This window comes from Stereum hirsutum, assembly GCF_000264905.1.
Source record: "Stereum hirsutum FP-91666 SS1 unplaced genomic scaffold STEHIscaffold_3, whole genome shotgun sequence".
In the NCBI taxonomy this organism is placed as follows: Eukaryota; Fungi; Basidiomycota; class Agaricomycetes; order Russulales; family Stereaceae; genus Stereum; species Stereum hirsutum.
Window position 1 is genome coordinate 3,357,693 of NW_006763133.1, and position 21,483 is coordinate 3,379,175.

At 51.5% G+C, this 21,483-nt stretch overlaps 6 protein-coding genes across 6 annotated transcripts; 3 read left to right on the forward strand and 3 right to left on the reverse strand.

Annotated features, from left to right (window-relative positions):
• Positions 1-872: 872 nt before the first annotated feature.
• On the forward strand, positions 873-2,120 carry STEHIDRAFT_154329 (uncharacterized protein; the record flags this gene model as incomplete). Its single annotated transcript, XM_007301372.1, has 2 exons — positions 873-1,136; positions 1,215-2,120. The coding sequence occupies 2 exons, from the start codon at positions 873-875 to the stop codon at positions 2,118-2,120; spliced, it is 1,170 nt and encodes a 389-aa protein (XP_007301434.1).
• A 2,662-nt stretch (positions 2,121-4,782) lies between these two features.
• STEHIDRAFT_154330 (uncharacterized protein) lies at positions 4,783-10,614 on the reverse strand (the record flags this gene model as incomplete). Its single annotated transcript, XM_007301373.1, has 14 exons — positions 4,783-5,391; positions 5,462-5,751; positions 5,810-5,936; positions 6,004-6,087; positions 6,158-6,226; positions 6,280-6,447; positions 6,539-6,669; positions 6,734-6,793; positions 6,854-7,763; positions 7,819-8,946; positions 9,005-9,331; positions 9,395-9,461; positions 9,524-9,598; positions 9,671-10,614. The coding sequence occupies 14 exons, from the start codon at positions 10,612-10,614 to the stop codon at positions 4,783-4,785; spliced, it is 4,989 nt and encodes a 1,662-aa protein (XP_007301435.1).
• Positions 10,615-10,782: 168 nt separating this feature from the next.
• Positions 10,783-12,665, forward strand: STEHIDRAFT_166673 (uncharacterized protein; the record flags this gene model as incomplete). The annotated part of the gene is made up of 1 exon (XM_007301374.1): positions 10,783-12,665. The coding sequence occupies one exon, from the start codon at positions 10,783-10,785 to the stop codon at positions 12,475-12,477; it is 1,695 nt and encodes a 564-aa protein (XP_007301436.1). The 3' UTR covers positions 12,478-12,665.
• A 1,661-nt stretch (positions 12,666-14,326) lies between these two features.
• On the reverse strand, positions 14,327-15,765 carry STEHIDRAFT_129313 (acid phosphatase/Vanadium-dependent haloperoxidase; the record flags this gene model as incomplete). Its single annotated transcript, XM_007301375.1, has 5 exons — positions 14,327-14,763; positions 14,839-15,181; positions 15,238-15,373; positions 15,437-15,536; positions 15,609-15,765. 5 exons carry the CDS (start codon positions 15,763-15,765, stop codon positions 14,327-14,329), a joined length of 1,173 nt encoding a protein of 390 aa, XP_007301437.1.
• Positions 15,766-16,030: 265 nt separating this feature from the next.
• STEHIDRAFT_154333 (uncharacterized protein) lies at positions 16,031-16,422 on the reverse strand (the record flags this gene model as incomplete). Its single annotated transcript, XM_007301376.1, has 2 exons — positions 16,031-16,344; positions 16,401-16,422. 2 exons carry the CDS (start codon positions 16,420-16,422, stop codon positions 16,031-16,033), a joined length of 336 nt encoding a protein of 111 aa, XP_007301438.1.
• A 273-nt stretch (positions 16,423-16,695) lies between these two features.
• On the forward strand, positions 16,696-21,383 carry STEHIDRAFT_93531 (uncharacterized protein). Its single transcript, XM_007301377.1, has 16 exons — positions 16,696-16,799; positions 16,863-16,949; positions 17,031-17,132; positions 17,205-17,277; positions 17,337-17,443; positions 17,516-17,866; positions 17,944-18,510; positions 18,568-18,805; positions 18,870-19,079; positions 19,137-19,393; positions 19,474-20,034; positions 20,095-20,242; positions 20,306-20,407; positions 20,463-20,763; positions 20,830-21,182; positions 21,244-21,383. Exons 1-15 carry the CDS (start codon positions 16,794-16,796, stop codon positions 21,104-21,106), a joined length of 3,387 nt encoding a protein of 1,128 aa, XP_007301439.1. The 5' UTR covers positions 16,696-16,793; the 3' UTR covers positions 21,107-21,182; positions 21,244-21,383.
• Positions 21,384-21,483: the final 100 nt, after the last annotated feature.

Below are 21,483 nucleotides of genomic sequence, written 5' to 3' on the forward strand. Positions count from 1 at the left end.
GATCCTAACAACACCAAACATCCCATTCTCACGCGAATATTCGATACTGGACCCATCCTTGATGTCGTTCTGAACCTTAGTCGTATGTCTTTCTTTCTCACTCGGGCGCGGTGGAGCTAACTGCGGCGATTATGACATTGGACTTTGACGTTCAGTCTTTCAGGATTTTTTTGGCGTGTGCCAAACAACGCCACTCTGATTGACTTCGCAAACCCTTTCTGGATGTGCAAATGCCTACGCAGCGCCTTCGAAGTGTCGTAAATGCTTCGTCGACGCTTGTTTTCTACTGGATCGTGGTTATGTTTGCCCACCCCCGGCCCTATTTGGCACACATGAAGACTATGAGGGCCGTCTATCGTTCTGAAGACAGCTGCCATCACAGAAGCGGAATGCACAGCACATTCGTGGACCGCAATGCGTGCCAGTCAACACTCTTCTTTTTTGAACGTGTTACCTTTGTTAGCACAACCGTACCCCCCACGGTGGACTGCGATCGTGATTGGTCCGGTCGGAGAGCGGTAGCTCATTATCCAGGACACCAAAATGCTGCGTTTCATGCACGGCTCTTACGGCTTTGCGCCCGGTTGATATCTGGGCACCAATTGGTATACTCGGTTCCCAAGCTAGCTCGAACGATGAAGCTCTATCTCTACTGTATATCGATACGGGTGTAAGGGGGCCCTATATTGAGAGTCATCGTGGCGGCGATCTAGGGCGTCGATAACTTTAACCTTCAAACCGTGGGTGCGCTGAAGGAGGACAGTATATAAAGTCGAGCCCACGCTATAGTTTAATCTCTTGCAGCTTAATCTCCCATATCACCTTCCCGTGAATATTGGCATCGTCGGAGAGATATACTCTTTGCTCCTACCATGCCCATATTCTCATCCATGGACAGTGGTTTTAGAGATTCAGCACACGATACTAGCACCATGTCAGGAACTCCATATACCTTTGACGATGATTTATCTTTGTCCCATACCAATCCGCGTCTTCGGCGGCCTGGCACTTCTTTCTGGGCCCCGAATTTGATGTCTTCATACACGCCCGACACATCCCATCTAACCACTGAACAAGAGGCTCTTTTCTGGCAAGTCATGCTCGATCAATCTATCAGCTCCGGATATCAGGCCGTCGTGAGTCCCGAAATTCTAGCTCGTCGTGAATGATATTTCTTCTGCGTACACCATCTCATACTTGGGTTCTCCTTCTAGCCTTTTGCGAATCAGCCAAACCCCGCCTATCTGGATCGTGCCTCTGAAAATGGGTGCATTTCGCCCATGATGCTCTCACAATCTTTCTCGCCAGAACATAGTTCAGCGACGGCCCAGGGACTCTCACCCTATGGAACGCCACGCATTTCCCTCGACTGCACTACCGAGACATCGCCAAGGTCCCCCGTCTCACCATCTCAATTCTCTTCCTCTTCCTCGTCACTCTCCTCCTCTGGTTCTCCATCCACACCGCCGTACATACCGGTTTCCTCTGGCACCCCTCAAGTTCATACACCATTCGACATCACCTATTCAGGCTGGGCCAGAGGGTCAGATCCTCTCAACCAAGCCCACGTATCTGCGCTCGGCCCACATAACTATTCGAATGCTGGACACCACCACAGGGAGTACCACGGTAACATCGGAGCAGCGACTGGTCCATCCAGTGCGTATACGCACGATTCCATTCAACCCGCTCGCCGACGACACATGCTGCGACCTCCCTCGGCCGTCTCGTCGACGGGCCACCATGATGGGCATATGTATTGCCCCATGGTGCCCGCCGGCGTGGACGTTCGTCGTGAGGTGGTCTCGGTTAGTGTTGCACCACCCATTGATATCATCTCACTGCCGAGCAGAGAGGACGATGGTGATGAAGGAGGACAAGGGCAGAAGATGACTAAAGAGGGGAAGTTGTTGTGCACAATGTCCGGTTGTGCTTCGACGTTCAAAGGGCAGTATGAGTTGAAACGGCATATCGGCACGGTTCACGACAAGATTCGCGCCCCTTGTCCACAGTGTGGCAAGTCTTTGAGCTGTCCATGGGCTGTGGACAGGCATATAGAGAAGTCTTGTGGGAAGAATAACAAACCCGGACCAAAATCTCGCGAGAGACGAGGAGTGTGATTCGGTATGTCGAGTTCGCACTGTCCCCGACTAATCGCGAGAGGATGAACAGAGCTGACATTGTATCCAGTGAAGTTGTATGTCGGAAAACCGACATTTGCATGGTCAAGATTAGCGGCTTTTGGCGGCTGCGGGTTTATTTTGGCCTGCACGATCATTTTTGATGAACCTTGGCCGTGCACAGCAGAGTATTTGGCCAAGCTTGGTCAAGTTTGGAGCCACCATTTCACGGTGTATTGCCTTTGTGTTCATGCTTGGCCAAGTTTGAGGCAACTTGGTCGTACGATATATGGCCCATGGTCATCACTTGCTCATGTTTGGCGATTTTATACGCAGAGCTTGACTGAGATAGACCGAGAACGACCAAGAATGGGACCTCAATATCCTGATTTTCGGCTAAGTTAGCGAATACTTAGTGTGGCGACTTTGAAACTCGATAGTCTGTACGGGTCTCGGTTAGCTGAGCGGTGTTCCAGATATACCGGTGTGTGTATTGGAAGATGCTAGTAGAAAATATCCAGAAGTCCAACGTCGAGTAAGTATTAGATTTGTCGCACACTGCGAGGGGCGAGAGGTGGCGAATTATGTGTGCAAGGGTGCAGGACGGCGTTTTCCGAGACCATGACATCATACGTAGCCACTTACATTCTGCGAGCGACGTTCACAAGTTGTTGTCTTCGACCACCACCATGCCCTGTCTCTTCACGTCTTGGTCTCCATCATACTCACCTCCCTCTTCTTTACCCAAGAAATAACCACGCTCTATCAAACACACCGATGTGACTGCGCTCATGGCGAACAGTTCGGCCGCAAAATTACCGCCCGGCGACTCGCACTCTATAGACGATCGCGTTATCGTCATATGCGGAGGGTACACGTCGTAATAGGTGCATGATAGTTGGCCATCGTCTTCACACTCTAAACGCTGAATGTTGCCCAGTTTCGCCTTGCAGTTCTTCTCTGGTTCGTAGGAGACACTTTACTAGGTGCAGTACAATTGCCTTTCCGTCCCACTTCCGTCCGTTTGGGCCATTTCGTCTTCTGTGTATGTCTGTCCTACCTCTCGGGCATCATTTGCTTGTGACTACTATAGATATTCATCGTATCTTGGTCTGTACATGGGTTGGAGAATATTCCCGAGTCTGCCATAGCATTCGTCCTGTGTGTAGCTGTACAGTACAGTAGTACCAGTGGGCCGTCTATGTCCTGTACCCTACCTATAATATATATTTGTCTATTGTCTTCTTCTGTGTGCATTGAATTGAAGGAAACGGAATGAGGAAAAAGTATCCCCTGCAGCGCACGGTAAGGTTGATCATGCTCGACGCCACTCGGCCACGCTGGTCAAGTTTGGCCAGCTTGGCCAAGGTGGCCGGGCGCTTGGCCGACTTGGTCAAATATGAGCTTCCTTACGTTGTTGGCCTGCACCTTGGCCAAGGGACCGGGTACCCTCTACCTTGGTCAAACTTGACGAAGCCGCATCGACCTCGACCAGATGAATGCAGGTTTTCCGACATACAATATATCGATCCGCTTCCGCACTTGTTTTTCGTATCGTTCGCCGTGATGTAAGCTATTTTCCTTGCTTGACTATCTTGTAGGCCTGTTGCGCTCCAAGTTCTCGAGCTGAAATCGAACATCGTGGCCCTGGAATTAAACTTGAATTTTAGTTCACAGTTCAGTTCGCAAGAGTGATTGGTGGTCGTGTAGAAACTTGAACAAATGGCTTTGTACGGTGATTTTTTGGGCTTGGCCATCTTCGAGTCGAGTCAATCGTCGAGGGTCCAAAGAAAACGGACAATATTTGCGGGAGTACGGGTGACTGCTATGAAGCAAGAAATACACGACATGAGACCGCCCGAGGCGCCTTGTTGCACGCGCAACGAACCGGAGCATATCGAGCCGGCTTTACATGTACGCGCTCTTCGCACTCTCCGAGAGTCAGTGTTTCAATATGGTGCGGCCTCTGAGGCTGACCTTTCCTCAAGCCAAGTCAACGCTCCCTTCTCATCGGCGGCATTCTCTATTACTTACCGTCACAACTCGGGTATTCGTGCAGAACTTTTACATACCGTCAAAGGAATGTACAGACGTACTGGAGCCGCAGAAGGGATGGGATCTCTACAGGAGACAACTGCAGGCGTTCCCGGACGTAGTGATGCGGAAGATATTCAACATGCTCAGGTTGACGTGCATTGATTTACTGTCCCAATTGCAAAATATATAGCAGTGATCAACGAGGCCATCGCCTTGTGGCCCTATGTAACAAAGGCAAACAACCGTTTTCGGTCACTTCCAAATGGCGGTTCGTTCATCGTTCGCACGTGGTTCGTACGCGTCGGCGCAGGATTTGAGGGAACTTAGAAGAAAAGCCACAGCGCTCATAAGTCGTCACATCTACAGTAGTACGCAGATACACTAATAAAATAACAAATGTAACGAGTGGCAGAGGGATGGCAGAGGGACACAAAACTGAACTGGACTGAAAGCAATGCTCAAAGTGAGAGTGGGAGTGAGAGTGAGATTCGAGAGTGAGAGGTAAAGAGATAAAGAAACGAAAGACGAAATCATACTAGCCAAAAAAATAAACGAGGGTTGGATATCAAGCGCAGCTAGCTATGGTCCAAGATCCAGTCACAGACACAAACACAGACACCAGCTATCATCCATCCTCGCTCGAGTTGAGCGCCTGCAGCATCCTCAGTGCCGAGCCAGCCGGCGACGTTGAGTCATCCTCCTCTGCATCCTGTTCCTGCTCTTGCCCCTGTCCCTGGTCAGGCTCCTGCTGCTCCTCCAACAACTCCAGACCTTCCGTAGCAGCCGCCAAATCAGCCGCAATAGTTCCGGTCCTCAACCGTCTTCTCCTCGCCGTCGGAAGTGCACTCGAAGACGCCGTCGGTGACGTCGGGGTAGGCACGAACCCATCGCTCTTCAGTGTTGCCAACATGTCTATAGCCATATCTGCCGCTTCGACGCCGCCCAGATGTGGCGAAGACGTTGCCTCGGGGTTGATACTAAGTGAGGGAGCAGCGCCACCGGTCCCTCCTCCGGCTCGACTTGGCCGCCGAGCACGACGAGTACGTCGTCCAACGCTGTCACCTGCGCGGAGTTTGTTCATGAGGTCATCAAGAGCAGATGTGTCTTCAAGATCCCCTGGAGTAGCGGCTTCTCGTGCTCTGTCGCGAGTGGCCTTCATCTCCTCCTGTGCTTGCTTCCGCCTCGTGACCGCCTCCTTCTCCTCAAGTATCGCCCGATTGTCCTGCTGGCATTTCTGTTGGCGGTACAAAACAAACAATTCGTCAGTAAACTCGAGTTCCAAGGGTATCCCGGAACGGACGTACCCGATACGACGTGAGGAATGTTTTGAAGATGCCATAAAACTCTGTAGAAGACATATTCCTATCATCCTCGCCAAAGTATTTGACCACTTCAGTGAACGTATTGTCTGCCAGGTTTACGATATCCTCGAGGTCCTCCAACTGTGCGCTTCCCTTCCTCAGGAAATCCCACATCTGACGCGAATACCGATCGTTTGTCTCCGGCTCGCCGTGGAACTCATGAAGTTCTTTACGGATGGTCTTCAAGCCTTCTCGGAGCTCGGAGAGGCCTTTGCGAACGTCCAGCAGGTTTACTGTACGATGATATGAGCGATGAGACCATGCAAATGAGACTGGCGAGAGACCACGAACCTCGGTACGCTTCAGCAGGCGCGCTCAACTCGCTCACGAATTGCTGTATATCAGGGAAATGCTTCGATACGGTGCGCTCGAGGAAGTGCAGCAACGTCATGTTATTGGCTGACTTTGTGTCAACGAGCTGAAAAGAAAGAACATACGAGTGAATACAATGAATGTAAAAATCAGAAGGGATCATCTCAACGTACTTTGTTGATACTGCTGACTCGGAAACCGAAAGCACCACCCTTAATACCTGTGCCGTTCATGTAGTTACCAATCAAGAGGATAAGCTAAGGAAGGGCGGATGGTGAGTACACCTATCGGAATCTAAATTTCACGAGAACCAGGAGAAGTACACACATTGAGCAACTCCTTGAAGTTCGAGGCACCCAGTAGTGACTTTCCAGCATCCGAAAGCTTTCTCGCACCCTGTTCGATAGTCCTTGAGTCGAGGTGTCAAAGGTCATGAAGAGACCACGTACGTCATCGAGCAAAGACCACTGCTCTTGGAATGTAATCTTATACAGCATACCGTCGATGCGCGAGTTCAGCCGATCGATTTGAATGAGTTTGACCATCAAGCGATCTGCCGGATGCAGCCCAGCGAGCTCTTCTGGGTCTGCGTTGCGGTAGACATTCAGCTTGCCAACCTAGACAAGCCCGAATACAAGGTCAGCACTGTAGGTTGATCATATGCATAATGGGCAATGACTGCAGAAGTAGATAAGAATGTAGGCGGACCTGCTCGGGTGTGGGGACCACACGCTTGAGTTCGCTGAGGAAGACTTGGGTGCAGACGTCGGGGTCGTAGTCTTTGATCCTTTGAGCGATTTCCTCCGGAGGCATCCTCTTCACGCGCTGGACGAGAATTTCTGGAAGGAAAAAAAATTGCCATGAGATACATTATGGCTGAGGGATCCCTTTGACATAACTTACCGACACGCTTCTTGGTCTGTGAGTCGAGTACGCTCTTCAATTCTGCACGTTTCTGGCGGGCTACAGATAATGTCAGATATTACTGGCGTGGATGCAAACGAGAACCAAAGACAGCCATACCAAGTAGATTGATGACCAACTGCTTCGCCTTGAAATCCTCCTCCATCTCCATCCAGATACCGTCACTCGAGAGCTTCTGCAACATCTCTGCCTCCTTCGTCGTCTCTTCGTTCACATCGCTCCACAGAGTCTTCGCTACCTGCTGCTGCGGTAGCTTATCCCACTGTAGCTGTTTCATCTTCGTGCTCGGAACTATGTGAATGTCCTTTCGAGCGGATAGAAGGACGTTGAGATTGTTGCCGAGCATCATGGAGGCACGAGCGCCGGGGTCGAAGCCGCGAGCACCAGGAGGAGGAGGTGGTGGTGGAGGGCCGCCGAAGAATGCGGGCATCCCACCAGGGCCAGGTGGTGGAGGAGGTGGAGGAGGTGGAGGAGGACTGCCCATTCCGGCCATACCCGGAGGAGGAGGAGGAGGAGGAGGCGGGGGAGGCGGAGGCGGGGGAGGTGGTGGCGGAGGTGGCGGAGGTGGAGCGGCTCCCGTTATTGTCGTATCGGGTTCCTCTGCAAGAGACGGCAGTGTTGGTGACATCTGTGGGGTATCGTTGGCAGCAGCAGGTATAGTCTTGCCTTTCTCTGCGAAATGCTTCGAAAGTTGCTCGGCTAGCGAACCGACACCGGGTTGGCGGGATACATCAATGGACGACGTGACTGATGTCGCTTGGGTATCTTCAGTGAGTGCTGTATACCCGCTCCGTGTCGAAAGGTCGTACTCACTCTCGTCGTCACCACGGGGGCCGAACGAGGAATGTGAGCCGTCTTGGTCGCTTTCACTCTTGTCGTCCTGAATAGCGCTGAGCAAATTCTGTGATTTGTTCGAGCGTTTCATGCTCGGGCTGTCTTGAGCAAGGCGCCGAGAAATTGAACGGTTGACGGTTCGCGGACTCTCGAAAGGACCATCCCGCGCAGGATACTGGACGAAAATTCAATAAGATACCGGGAGAAAACAGATGAAGAATTATGCTTACGATCTTGACACCAGCCGCAAGCTGTTGCTGTACCTGCTCTTGTACATCAGCCTCGTCAGCGTCCATGAATTGCGATGCTCTCGCATTCTGCGCCTCTGACATCCGAGCCGACTTCGCCGACCTCCCATTCTTCTTTGAGCCCGTTCTCCTTTTCAAGCTCGACTTGCCCGGTGTGGCCCCAACATCGTCATCGTCCGTCTCGCTCTCCTCTTCCCCGTCCTTGTTCCTCTTCTTCCGACGAGGTCGTTCTCCTTCCCAGCCTTCCAGTTTCTCGATGGTCTTATTCCGCTGGAGATGTTTCTCAAGAGTGTCCATGAGTGTCTTGCGGTCCATACCACCGCTGTCCAGAATCTGGTCCACGCCCTTACCGACCTCCCTCAGCATTCTGAACAGCTCCATGATCTGAGCTTCGAGCTGCGCAATTTGCTCCTCGTATCCAGCCTTCTGGCTCGCGAGCTGGCCTTGAAGTCGTGAACAGTTCTCCCTTGAGACAGTCAACTTCTCTTCCATGTGAGCCATCTGCACCTTCAGCTGTCCGACGAGCCCCTCGCTGCCCTGCTCCACCTCCGCCTTGAGAGCATCGTTCTCGAGTTGTAAGAGACGAGCCTCTGTCCGTGCTCTGGCGGCGTCGGCTTCCGCGACCTTGTACTGGTCGGCATCGTTGAACTGCCCGATGATGCGCTCGACAGATTGACCGAGCCGTGCCTCGGCGCCACCGAGCTTCTTGTCCATGACCACATCGCTAACGAGCGTGTCAATCAATTGATAATGATGGTCGAGTAAAGGACCTTCTTCCCGGATCAGAAGAAGGTGTTGAAGCATTGAAAGTAGGTAGTCGTGAGCCCTGGTACCCTCCGTCCGCGCTTTGAGAGCATTGTACACGTCCTCTAGATCGGTCAGGTCCCGTAGGATCTCCTGGTCGAGGCGTTCCTTGAGCTTAGCCTCGTCGTCATCCAGTTGATCTTGGAGGATGTCGAGTTGCTTTTCGATTGGTCCGAAATTGAATTCTCGACATAGGGCGATGATGCGCTGAAGGCCGGCGGTCTCCATCTGCGTCCGGTGGTGAAGCCGCACGTCCAGATCGTCTATGAAGTCCACGATACCATTGATCAGGATCAAGTTCGAGAGCTACATGGAGGACTTCAGCACATATTCATAGGAGAGAAGACATAAATGGAGAACGTACAGCATACTCATTTACGGATCCATCCATGGCTGCGTTCTTCCGCACCTCCTCACTCGCACCGACAAGACTGCCCATCTTTCCTCGGCCAGAAAGGATACTCTCCATATTCTGGAACCAGTAAGCATAGGGTGTGTGATCCTGCTCGTTGGCTGAACTGAGAGACTCCAAGGCAGATATGACGAGACCGTGGGCTTCGCCATCGTTCCAATAAGCCAAGAAAGAGAGCAATTCGATCAAGAGTTTCTTGGTGCCTATGCGTGGTGAGTTCAGAGACGAAGCGACTTGAGTGACAATGAGATGATGTGTAAGAGCCTCGCTCGTAGCATACTAGACGAAGAGGTATATTTTAATGAGGAAGGCCTTGAGTGTGGGAGGAGGGTGGCTACTGACTGGGTGGTTTAAAATCTGCTTCAAACAGCGCACGACCTCGTACTCGAGTTGATTGTCCGAGTCTCGCCTGGAAGGTTCGGTTTGATACAAGCAGATTTAAATTGAATGAAATGCTCTGACCTTAGTGACCCTTTCCTGCTGATGTGTGATAGCGACTGAGCCAGTACTGAGGTGCCCTGTATCGAGATGAATTCGCGGAACCAACTATAGGGATCGTCAGTCGTCGCCACAAGACTTTATCAGTCTCCGATGTGCCACAGCGGAGATAGAACATACCTCATCTCCTTACCACGCAACGACACCCATAGTCCCGACGCCTGCTTCGCGGTAATCGTCTTGTCCAGAAACTTCTTTACATACCACTGTGGCGACCCCTCCTCGATCGCCGCTGGTCTCCCAGCATCCTGCTGCCTCCTCGACTGCTCGTCTCTCGTCTTCTCATCCTTCCACCGAATCCTTTCATGACTCTCCACCATATTCCACTTCTGGTCGATTGTAAGGTGTGGCAACTGTCCGAGGTCGCGCGTACGCTTCATGTCGTCAAACAAGGCTTCGATCTCAGCATCGGAATCCGGCCGTGGAAAGTAGAACTCGTCTGCTGAAGGATGCCGGTGAAGGTGGGCATGCGGGAAGTGGTGGTGAGAATAGGTGGAACGGGCTTCGTTGCTCGCCAGCGACGGCGCGTAACGCGAGGCGCGATTGCCATCCGAGCGTGAAGTCATGGTAGTCATTGTCGATGTTGGCCGCATGGTGTTGTTTAAGTTGGCAGAATTGGGAAGGGGCGGAGGTGGGGAGGTCGGGGAATGGTATGGGCCATAGTCTGCCACGGATGGGCTCCGTCTGCCGGACGAAGAAGCCTCGCTCTGTCTTATGCGCCGCTTGGGTAGTGAGTCTATGGACTCGGTGTAAAGCGTGGAGGAGTCATCTGCAGAAGACGTTTGCGGAGAACTTGGACGCGTGTTGGAGGTGGAGGCCGTAGATGGCTCGCGGTCGTATCTGTGCCGTCCGAGAAGGTGAAGATTTAGCTCTGTGCCGTTTGCGGTAAGGGTGGGGTTCGTGATTGGAGCTGAAATATTGGAGACGACATTTGAGCGAGAAGGAGCGACGGAGACGGGGGAGCCTGGAGGGACTCTGTCGTATGGCACGGAGCGCAGTTCGCCTGGGTTGGAGACAGAGCCTTGTCGTGGCCGTGCTTTCTTCCTACCGAAGAGGCTGTCCATAATTAAAGGGAGGGAGGTCGTCGTGGCGAGCAGCGTGCTCTGGGGTATATAATCCTCGCAGTCGATGAAAGAAGGGAAGGGGCGTTGGCCTGCTTTGGCCAGTGGCTGGCCGACTCCGACCGTGTCACGCTTCTCTCTTCGGTGGCAACCCCCTTGTTCCACTCACCCATGCACCACATCGCCCCCGACAACATCGACAATGAAAACGACGACACCGTTGAACTACGACGCCGTCACAACGATCTCGCACCCATCTCTCGTCTGCCCTTCTCCGTCCTCACGTCCATCTTCCTATTCTTTCCCGCTGCCGATCTCGAAAGCGTACTGTACGAACCCGACGAGTACGGCGACATATTACCAGACGACGAGGCCTATCCTACCTGGCTTTCTATCACTCACGTATGTCATCTGTGGCGCGAGGCAGCCCTTGATTGCGCGTTGTTATGGACGGACATCATGTTCTATCGGGGCCCAGAGTGGAGGCACATTTCCTTTGAGCGCTCCAAATCTGCCCCGTTAACCATCGCTCTACATAGCGATTTCGACGACGACGTGGGTGATGTATTTTATGAGGAAAGACTCGAAGCGGTTCTTCCTCACCTCAATCATATCAAGACGCTCGAAATCGACCTGATAAGCTTCATCTTCACGGAGCTCGTTTCCAGTATTCACCGAATACCTCAGCTACCTATGCTCGAGTATTTGTGGCTCGAAGACTTATCTGAAGGGACGTGTCAGATCCCTGACGATCTTTTTTCTGGACGTTGCCCTCAACTGCGAGTGCTCAAACTGTATGACTGCACTTTCCCGTGGACGAGTCGCATGTTTCGGCTGGACTTGATCACGCTGGTCCTCGAGGTCGATCTGAATGTGGCCTCTCGGCCCACACCAGATGAGTTGTTCACGATTCTGCGACAATTGCCCTCCCTCGAATCCCTCGACCTCAGCTTCACGTTTCCGGAAGAGAGACACCACGACATCGTCTACAACGATTGGACGACGTCGTCCGTACACCACAATCCAGTCAACATGCCCAATCTGTTGTATCTACGTAGCAGCGATGCGCCATTGCCACTCGCGAAACTCATGGAGTCTCTCGTCCTACCCGCCGAAACAAAAGTTGAGCTGGAATGCTACTGGCACAGTGGCGATTCGTACCCGGACGAGGTCGATACGTTACTCCAGGTCATCAGTACTCGCCACGATCAAGTCGCATCCAGTGATGATGATACTCACCTTGCTATCTCATGGAAAACAGACGTTCGCGACTTGCTAGTCAACACGAGCATATGTCGCGCTGGAGTCGACGATCCTTACAATAACCTGCAATTGCGGATCAATTTCAGTTCTCACGTCAGTACCCACCAGCGCGCATGGAACTTCAGTCTGGTGCATTCTCTGAAGGTGTTCCGATTAGAGACGTTCACTGCGGTTTCTCTCACGGGCGATCGCACGATCCACCCGAGCGACGCAAATGCGATATTCTCGACCATGCAGCGCATTCGATATCTAAATCTCGTGGGCAAGATTGCACATACTTTTGTGGAAGCATGGCATGACCACCTGCAGTCCCTACACACGCCAAGCACAGATGAAAATCAATCCATGTACTCGCCACGATCCACAGCCCTCCCCGCGCTCGTCATCCTTCGGATTTTCCTCCCGCCCGCGCCATTCATCGAGTTGCACAGTAGCCTCCTGATCACGCTCTTTGGCAAGAGATCGGATCTGTTCCCTGACTTGGATCCCGTCGAGATATTCTTCCTCGATACCTCTCTCATGGACGACGAAATTCGAGAAATTGAAGCTGCAAAAGGTGTCAGATGTGTTACATCGGAGTTTACCTCCGGATTTAGAAGATGATTACCGTCGAGCTGGGTGGCTATCTGGTGGAGCCCGGTCATTCAGGGAGGTAAGAGCTGTTTGTGTCGAATTTTGTCTGTTTATCTAGCGATCGTATTTTCTTTGCATATTGTGTCTGATAAATATAAATGATACGCCCGAGTCAGGATATGTTCGAGTGTGGCGAGGTCGAACTAGTAAATACCTACAGTCTACAGGCCCCATATGCTTGAAAGGCGTTGGGTCCAGGTGATTAGCTTGACTGAACAGCATACGCTCGAGTTTCCCCTTTGAATACTTACTTTTCCTTGCGTACATGTCGAGAAACCTACATGGATTAAGTCGGTTGTGGCGTCAGTATGTACTTACGAACTTACGCCACCTATTGTTCCTCTTTTTGGTAACGTCTTTCTTTCTTGACACGTCGATGACACATCGACCTCATACACCCAGGCTCTGCGTGTCTGATTTCCTTTCCGTCTGTCTTGATGTTCAACTAATCAACGGATTTGTTGCGCAGTGTCAGGGTGAACGCACTAAGCTTAACTGCCTGGCAGCGAACTTCAAGTTTGAAGTTGCATCGCTCTAATATTGTGCATTCCCTTTCTCCTCTTGACCTAACCATCAGATTGGCCTTCCACTATCATTCCGCCCTTTTCTAAACGCTTGCTTCATCTTGCTTTACGTCCTATCTGTTTGCGGCTCGGTTGACTCAGAAAATGATGAGAAACGAACAATACTCACCCGATTTCGAGACTATTGCGGGTCTTACCCAGTCTACCAGACTCGTACGTCCGACCGCTGTTGCGCTACCTTCTACCCTGCTCTAACATTTATCACTAACATCACTTTTCAAGCCACTCGAGCCGTTGAACGATGGCAAGAGCTCTGGCTTCCTTCCTGCTGCTTCGCAGTGCATCATTCCCTGGACCGCTACATCGCCACGGTCCACACCCTTTTCCTCCACATGCGTCTGCATCCGAGTATTACTGTGGTCATGCACGACTGCATCCTGCGACACATAGATACGACATCTCAGGCAGTCACGGACCTACTCCACATATCATTCCTCGACCGTCGAACTACGCCGCTAGACCATTTTCCTCTCCGGATTCCCTTCCTGCGGTTTCTACACCGCACCATGATATCACACCAAGAGACAATCACAGCGCACTCGTAGTACACCGACCACGACCACCTTGGTCCCAGTTTACCCTCGAAGTTCGAAACTCTTCGCTCGCCTCTGATGCCTTGACCGCCACTTCGAGGCAGACGACAGAGCCTGCAAAGATCCTCAAGCTCGAAACGGAGAGAATACCTTCAGATAGAAATATCGTTCTGTTGACGCAGAACGAGATGGACTACTCGGACCAGCGAACCGTTGATGCAGTTTTACTGGAAGCCATGGATATGACTGCTTCTTTCTCATCGCTTTCCCTCGAGGCTGCCTTTTTTAATCTGAGGTCACCAACACTTGCTACTATCAACCATCACGTAGAAACAGACATCAACCAAATCATAACTTCGCTGACCCTCGACGATGTTGAACTTGAACCAATACAGTAGCCAGCATAGCCTCGCTGCTGTCGGTTATAGGTGGTTGGGATTACAATTGGAGGGCATTGTAAGGGTATCCGCATCTTATCGTACATATATCATGATATCAATCGTGTGCGACTAGAAAAACGTAGAGTAACAATTCGTGTTCGTGAGAGTCCTAAGCAGGTCGCAGTAGCAGAACGTCAATAGTGTATGCGTGAAAGTGAAAGACGTGTGTGAAAGGTAAGGGTGCCTTTGAAGATATTTTAGCATGCAGAAACGAAAGCATGAAACACGGAGCCTCAAGAAATTGGAAGGAAGAGCGAAGTACTTAGACGCGACTGGCTGCGTTCGGTGGATACCCATCCGTCGCGGGCCCTGCAGCACCGGCTCCATTACCATGTCCATACCCGTGACGGCCATATCCACCGCCAACGCCATTGCCCGCACCAAGCCCTCCACCACCAGCCCCGCCCATCAAGACCGTCGCATCTCCCGGAGCTCCGACATAAGACTCCTGGTTCATCGCCCATCCGCCCTCCCGGGTGAACGGCAAATCTTGGCCAGTTGCGGCTGCGGGTGCATGGTAGGTATAGTAAGGCAAGCCAGCGCCAGAGAGGGGAGAACGGTGGAAGAGGGAGGTGTGTCGTGGGAGGAGAATGTGGTTGAACCGGAAATCGAAGATGGCGGCGAAGGTTTGGCGGAAGGCGACGAAGGCGGTGCAGGTGCCGATGAGGGCTCCGAAGGCTACGTCATACCAGTTGTGGACTGTGATGCATGCAGGACAGGTGATGAGAATCATTCTAAATTTATTGAGACGGTTAAAGGAAGGGGAGGACGTACATTCATCGATGGTTAATGCTCCTGCAATCAGTGTTGCACCGAGGATCGGGGAAAACATCAAGATCATTTTCCAGTATGCAGGGTTGTGTGCGCTCATGACCTTAAGTTGCGCATTAAAATACAGGGAAAGGTAAATGAAGCCGGCGAATGCAGCTGTCGAGTGACCGGACGGGAAAGACTCGAGCGAGTCGTCGATGGTGTCCTTGTCGCCCGTGCAGATAGTGCGATCGTACATAATGGAGGCAAACCCTGAACCACTCGGTGCCGAACCTTGGGTGAGGTTGGGTTGACAAGCTTCGAGGAAATGGGGACGCAGGCCACCAATGAGCCACTTGAGCCAGACCTATTGGATCGCAGATGTCAGGGAAGAGGTATATGTATTTCTATGATATGATGTACCTGGAAGACAGCAGCAGTGATCAAACTCTTGAGAAGACCCATGTTCGTAGTCAGAAAGTCGTTGGCACTGCGCCTCCGAATCTGAAAAAGAACAAAGAAGACGAAAGGCACGATGAAAGCGAGCAGAGCGGCCAACCTAAACGTCCATGCACTCATCAATTGCCTGTCTACTCGAGAAGGAAGAAAAAATAAAACATACCAGATTGGCACAACCTCTTTCCGAATAGGGTAGGCAAATTGAGGGTAGACAACCTGACCATCCTGGAAGAATACGGGAAATGAACGACTAGGAGCCGGTGCTAGAGCACACGACGGCGAAGTCAGTTCTAAGTTCAACTACAGCAGGGTACGCATCGGGGCTTTGAACTGACAGGCTTCATAGATCCCGAGACCAAGAGCACCCATGGCAGCCATGGTAAGGAGATCGAGGCCATGCAGCCTGAACCAAGCTCCGACGCTGAACGGAATGGTGCCGCCGGTGGTGGCGGCGTTCTTGCTCGGGTCGTTCACGTTGTTGCGACCGTACATGGCGAAGATTTGGCTGGCGTTGGGCGTTCGGGTCTGGGGAGCGTACGCGTCGTGCAGTTGGTGTCCATACCTGGCTGCACTTTTATTGGGAGAAATGGATGATGTCACGACAGCGGGTATGCACCGTAGCCGCACAACAACCGCACAAAACGTCGTCAGGTCAAAGCGCTGATGTCATTTCGATGATCCCGCCCAAAATAGAAACCGAGATAAAATACATTGCGTACGCCAAGCCAAAGACGTTAGATGAGGCCGAGACCCATGCTCAGAGCCGTTCAGCCTTCGCCTTCCGTGGCGTGGCGGGGGTCAGCACAAGTTGCCACTCTCCCTTCTCCCCTTCGTCGTCTTCAAGCTCTACGACAATAGGACACGATGCTGAAAGCGAGATTTGATGGTGCGACGCGCTGGTCTTGAAGGTGTGGAGTCCGCTGGTGGAGCCGGTGTTGCTGCGGGGCGCATGCTCGATATCGACGATGTGTGATCCGTTGCGTCGACGAAGGAACCGCACGAGCATGGGGATAAGTTGGAGCAGTAGCCCAAATAGAGCGAGCGTGCATAGAACGGAGACAATGGCGACAGCTAACGAGAGCAAAACAGATGAGACCAGCACTGAAAAGGGCCAGAACAAGACCCACGAAGTATGTCGTGCCGTAACATGACGAAAGGAAGCGAGCAGGACCCGTAGAGACTGTGTATAAGAAAGAACGTAGGGTAGTTGGTACAGAGAGCGTGTAGTTTGGTGGGCGTGCAAGATCGTCAACGTCGGCGTGAAGGAGCAAGAGTTGAAGCCAAGATCGCCGGCGATGCGGCATCGGTATTCTATGCAGATAAGATAAGATCCTGACACTGGCTCGTGATCGAACAATAGATGTTCGATTTGGTAGTCCCATCAGCTACTTTTACTTCCGTTACGTCCATCGTCCTTCACGACAACTTCCCAACTTGCCCATCTTGCCCGTTGTACAGGCAGCGCTTGCCGCATATACTGCATATACCCACAACTAAGTAGGACCGAGGGTCATAACACGATGGAGGTACAGAGCCTGTTCCGACATCATTTCTGCGACTTACTCATTCGTTATTTGCGACAATCACAGGCGATCCTTGACTTCTCGAGAGATTTGGATGTCGGGCTATTTGACATAGTCATTGTGGCACTCTACTCTGGCTCAGGAGGCGAACAGGTAAGCGACCGTTGTGCTGTCGACTATGCTCGCTTTGACGCTTGGGCCACCATACTTATCACGACATAACCACCACCTCAGCAACAACAAGCCCAAAGGGTACTTTCCCAATTCCAAGAGCACTCAGATGCATGGACACGCGTACCTATGATTATGGAGCGGTCTTCATATCCGCAGAGCAAGGTGCGCCACCTGCCACCCAGATACCTGGTACCTATAGCCTGAGCGCTCGGATCAATACTTTTTCCATGGTAGTTCGTTGGTTTGCAGATTCTGGAGAAGCTCGTCAATACACGGTGGAAAGCCCTACCGTTGGATCAACGACAAGGTGCGCTTCATTCATACTGTTAGTGGTGGGTCATTGGGAGCTCACCAGAATATACGCAGGTGTCCGAAACTTTGTCATAAATCTCAACGTACAAATCGCCTCAGACGAGGCCACAGCCCGGCGAGAGAAGACTTATCTCAACAAACTCAACATGGCCCTCGTTCAGGTATGTTGACCATCCATGGTTCCCCTTTTGACACTCAGTGCCACTGAACGATTCATGGTCGCCACATTGCAGATCCTCAAACAAGACTGGCCACAGGATTGGCCCACCTTCATGCCTGAGCTCATCCAGTCCTCACACAATTCACTCTCGCTCTGCGAAAACAACATGCACATCCTACGCCTCCTCTCAGAAGAGATCTTCGACTATTCGTCGTCCCAGATGACGCACGATAAAATCGCGAAGCTGAAGACGCAGTTCGCGAACGAGTTTAGTGAGATCTTCACACTGTGTACGCAGGTGTTGAAAGAGGCGACGAAACCGAGCTTGATCAAGGCCACATTGGGGACGCTGCTGAGGTTTCTGAATTGGTTGTCGGTGGATTACATGTTCAGGTCAGACGTGGTAGATAGTCTCTTGGACAAGGTGAACCCCACACTTCCTCCCCTTCGTCACTTCAAAACGAGTCAATTACCATCAGCTCATAACATTTCATCTCACAGTACCTTGAAGCCCCCCAATTCCGGAATCTTACTATCAAATGCCTTGCCGAGATGGCCTCGCTTGACGTACCACCTACGCACACAGAGCACATAATGCAAGTCTTCTACCGTGTCATCACGGCCCTCACACACCTCATCCCTCCCTCGACTGACATCGCCGCCGCATATTCCGAGTCCTCGACGGAAAATCAAGACTTCATATTATCTATTGCTCTATTCCTTTGCAATTTTCTGTCGCGCCACCTCAATCTCGTCGAGACATCCCAAGCATCAGGATCACCGCTATTACTACAGGACTTTGATCCACTGAAACTTGCACACGGATATCTGCTCAAAATCTCACGCGTAGACGAGAGGGAAATCTTCAAGATCTGTGTCGAGTACTGGGTCAGCTTCGTTGGCCCGCTTTACCTCCAATCCCGAAGCACCAGCGGACACGAAGGGGGTGAAATGACGGCGACAGCACCAGGGTCGGAGGCGATCGCTTTCATCAGGTTAGGGGTCTACGCAGATGTGCTGTCCGAGTTGAGGTTGGTCGTCATTGAGAACATGGCGAAACCAGAAGAGGTTCGTACTCTGGAAATTTCTTCTGCTCCAGACCCAGCTATTTAACGAAATTTACAGGTCCTCGTGGTCGAAAATGAAGACGGCGAGATGGTGCGCGAACATGTTCAAGAAACAGATACTATCGCTCTTTACCACTCCATGCGCCAACTGCTCGTCTATCTCACCCATCTCGGCGTCAAAGAAACGGAGAATATCCTGACTGAGAAGCTTGGCAGGCAGATTGATGGTTCAGAGTGGAGCTGGAACAATCTAAATAGGCTCTGTTGGGCTATTGGGAGTATCTCGGGGACTATGGGTACGCACTCTTGTTGGAATTTCGCAACTCTGCATGGACTAGATACTGACTGAACTGGTTGTAGAGGCTGAAGAAGAAACATCGTTCTTCATTGTGGTGATCAAGAGCCTGCTTGGGCTAAGCGAGATGAAGAGGGGGAAGGACGATAAGGTTGTGGTCGCCTCTGCCATCATGTACATTGTGGGGCAATATCCTCGGTTCTTGAGGGGTCATTGGCGGTTCCTCAAGACCGTCATCCAGAAGTTATTCGAGTTCATGCACGAGACGCACGAAGGTATGAGTTTTCGCCGTATACGTTCTCTCGTTCCATGGATACTAATTGTTTTGTTAGGTGTCCAAGACATGGCCATAGATACCTTCATGAAAATTGTGCAGAAATGTCATCGCCCACTCGTCATTCGGCAGCAGGGCGAGCGACAAGCTTTCATCTTGGAGATCCTCTCTATGCTGCAGCGCGTCACAGCCGATCTATCCCCTGCCCAGGTTTACTCCTTCTACGAGGCAGTGGGATACATCATCGTTGCTCATCCAAATCAGGCTGAGCGGGAGAGGATGATCGCCAAGCTCATGGAGCTTCCCACAGCTGCAGTACGTACCACTCCCTCTCTATCCCTTCCTTTGCGGGATCCCCTCCTAGTGACCAGTACTCATTATTTTGCTGCGGACAGTGGGAGATGTTAGCCGAATCATCGACGGATGTCACTGTTCTCCTCAAGACCGACACACTCCAGATATTGGCCAACGTTCTGCGCTCGTATGTTTCTGCATGTACCTCCTTAGGCGAGGCTTTCACCAATCACCTCGGAACAATCTATCTCGACATACTCAAACTCTATCGCGCTCTCGGCGATGTCATAGTCGACATAATGGCAAACGAAGGTCAGTCTCGGTCTGCCGATGTTCTTACCTTGCTCGTCGTCCCGCCCAACGCCTCTACTACCGGTGATGTAAGCCATCCAACACCATCCCCCACGCTAACACGGTGCGTGCCCGTAGGCGAAATCGCGGCCAAGACACCTCGGGTCCGATACGCGCGCACGGTCAAGCGTGAGATCCTGAAGCTTGTGCAGACCTATGTGAAGAACGTGACAGTCGACCTGGACACCCTTGGCACGCACTTTATCCCGCCGTTCCTCGACGTTATCGTGACTGATTACCAGAAGAATCCACCATCGACAAGGGAGGCGGCGGTTCTGGAGGCATTGGAGGTGGTAGTGACGAAGCTGGATGTAAGTCAACCATTGTGGTCAATTTCGAAGCTTATCAGAGCTGACAAAGGGTGCTTATAGGCTCGGATTCATCCATATGTTCCTGCCATCTTTGAAGGCGTATTTGAGCCCACGCTGGATATGATCAAGCAGGACTTTGTAGAATATCCAGAGCATCGGTTAAATCTTTTCAAGCTCTTGAGCTCACTGACTACTCATTGCTTCCATCGTACGTTGCGGAACTCCCATCCCTCGAACAAGTCCTTCATGACTGACGACTTGTATATGATAGCATTGCTCAAGCTCAGCCCATCTCAATACAAGGCCTTCATGAACAGCATAGTATGGTCCATGAAGCATACCGGAAGGGACGTCTCCGAGACTGGTCTACAACGCAAGTCGGCTGTTCAATCCTCCTTGTTACTTCGAACTGACTTGTCCTCTTGCAGTTTGTACCGTGCTCGTGAATACTTTTGCATCCATGGTTGATGATAGCACCTTCGCGCGACCGTTCTTCCAGCAGTACTATATCACCCTCCTCCAGGAGGTCTTCTACGTCCTCACAGACGGTGGGCACCAGAGCGGGTTCAGGGAGCAAGCAAAGTTGCTGGCGCTCTTGATCCATCTGGTCGAGACCAACAGGATTCCAGGACCATTGTACGATGAGAGCATGCCGTTCAGGAGCAACGCCGAGTTCATTCGCTCGTACATCGCAAACTTGTTGATTACGGCATTTCCTCACACTTCAAAGTGAGTACCTCATACCCCTTTTTTGTTCCAACTGAATATCGTACTGAATCTTTGCATAATTTGTAGGGAGAACATCACGACCTTCGTCGCAAATCTGTCGCGATACCACGAAACAAGAGACTACAGCGACTTTAAGGTTGCGCTCCGAGACTTCCTCATACAGCTCAAGGAGTTCGCTGGAGAACATTCCGACCTGTTTTTGGACGAACGAGAGGCGGAGACACAGAGAAAGTTGCAGGTGGAGAGAGAAGCGGCTGCTCGGGTTCCTGGAATGTTGAAGCCCTCGCAGTTGGCAGACGATGACGACCAAAATGGAGCGTTTCCGACCGAGATCGAGTTGTGATTAAGTGCAAGGGCGGAGCAGGTCATGTGTTGTAAGAGTATAAGGTTGGGGCGTCGTGTCAATGAAGTCTTCATCTGTGAGTTCTTTTTCTGCCATTCTTCCCAGAATTATATGACTCTGATGGTATTGCTCTGTAGATTAAGTATGTTTGTTTTGCTACTATCTATCCAAGCGTTATCCATTTTTGCTCTGTACCACGTATCGGCGCGCGAGGCGCTCATCATCATACACTGTGTCGAAATTTGATACCATGCTTTGTAACTTGGCTGCTCGTTCAATAGTGAAATGCTTGCTTTCGATAGGGGTGTTGTTCATGTTTCGTTGAACATCTGCTCATGCTCTTCGTCTCGAAAAATAAACTACAAGTACTACTCAGT

Coding starts and splice junctions, on each gene's coding strand:
- STEHIDRAFT_93531 (XM_007301377.1), top strand. Junction 17,278..17,336: donor ACCGTTGGATCAACGACAAG/GTGCGCTTCATT, acceptor GAATATACGCAG/GTGTCCGAAACTTTGTCATA. Junction 19,080..19,136: donor CATGCACGAGACGCACGAAG/GTATGAGTTTTC, acceptor TTGTTTTGTTAG/GTGTCCAAGACATGGCCATA.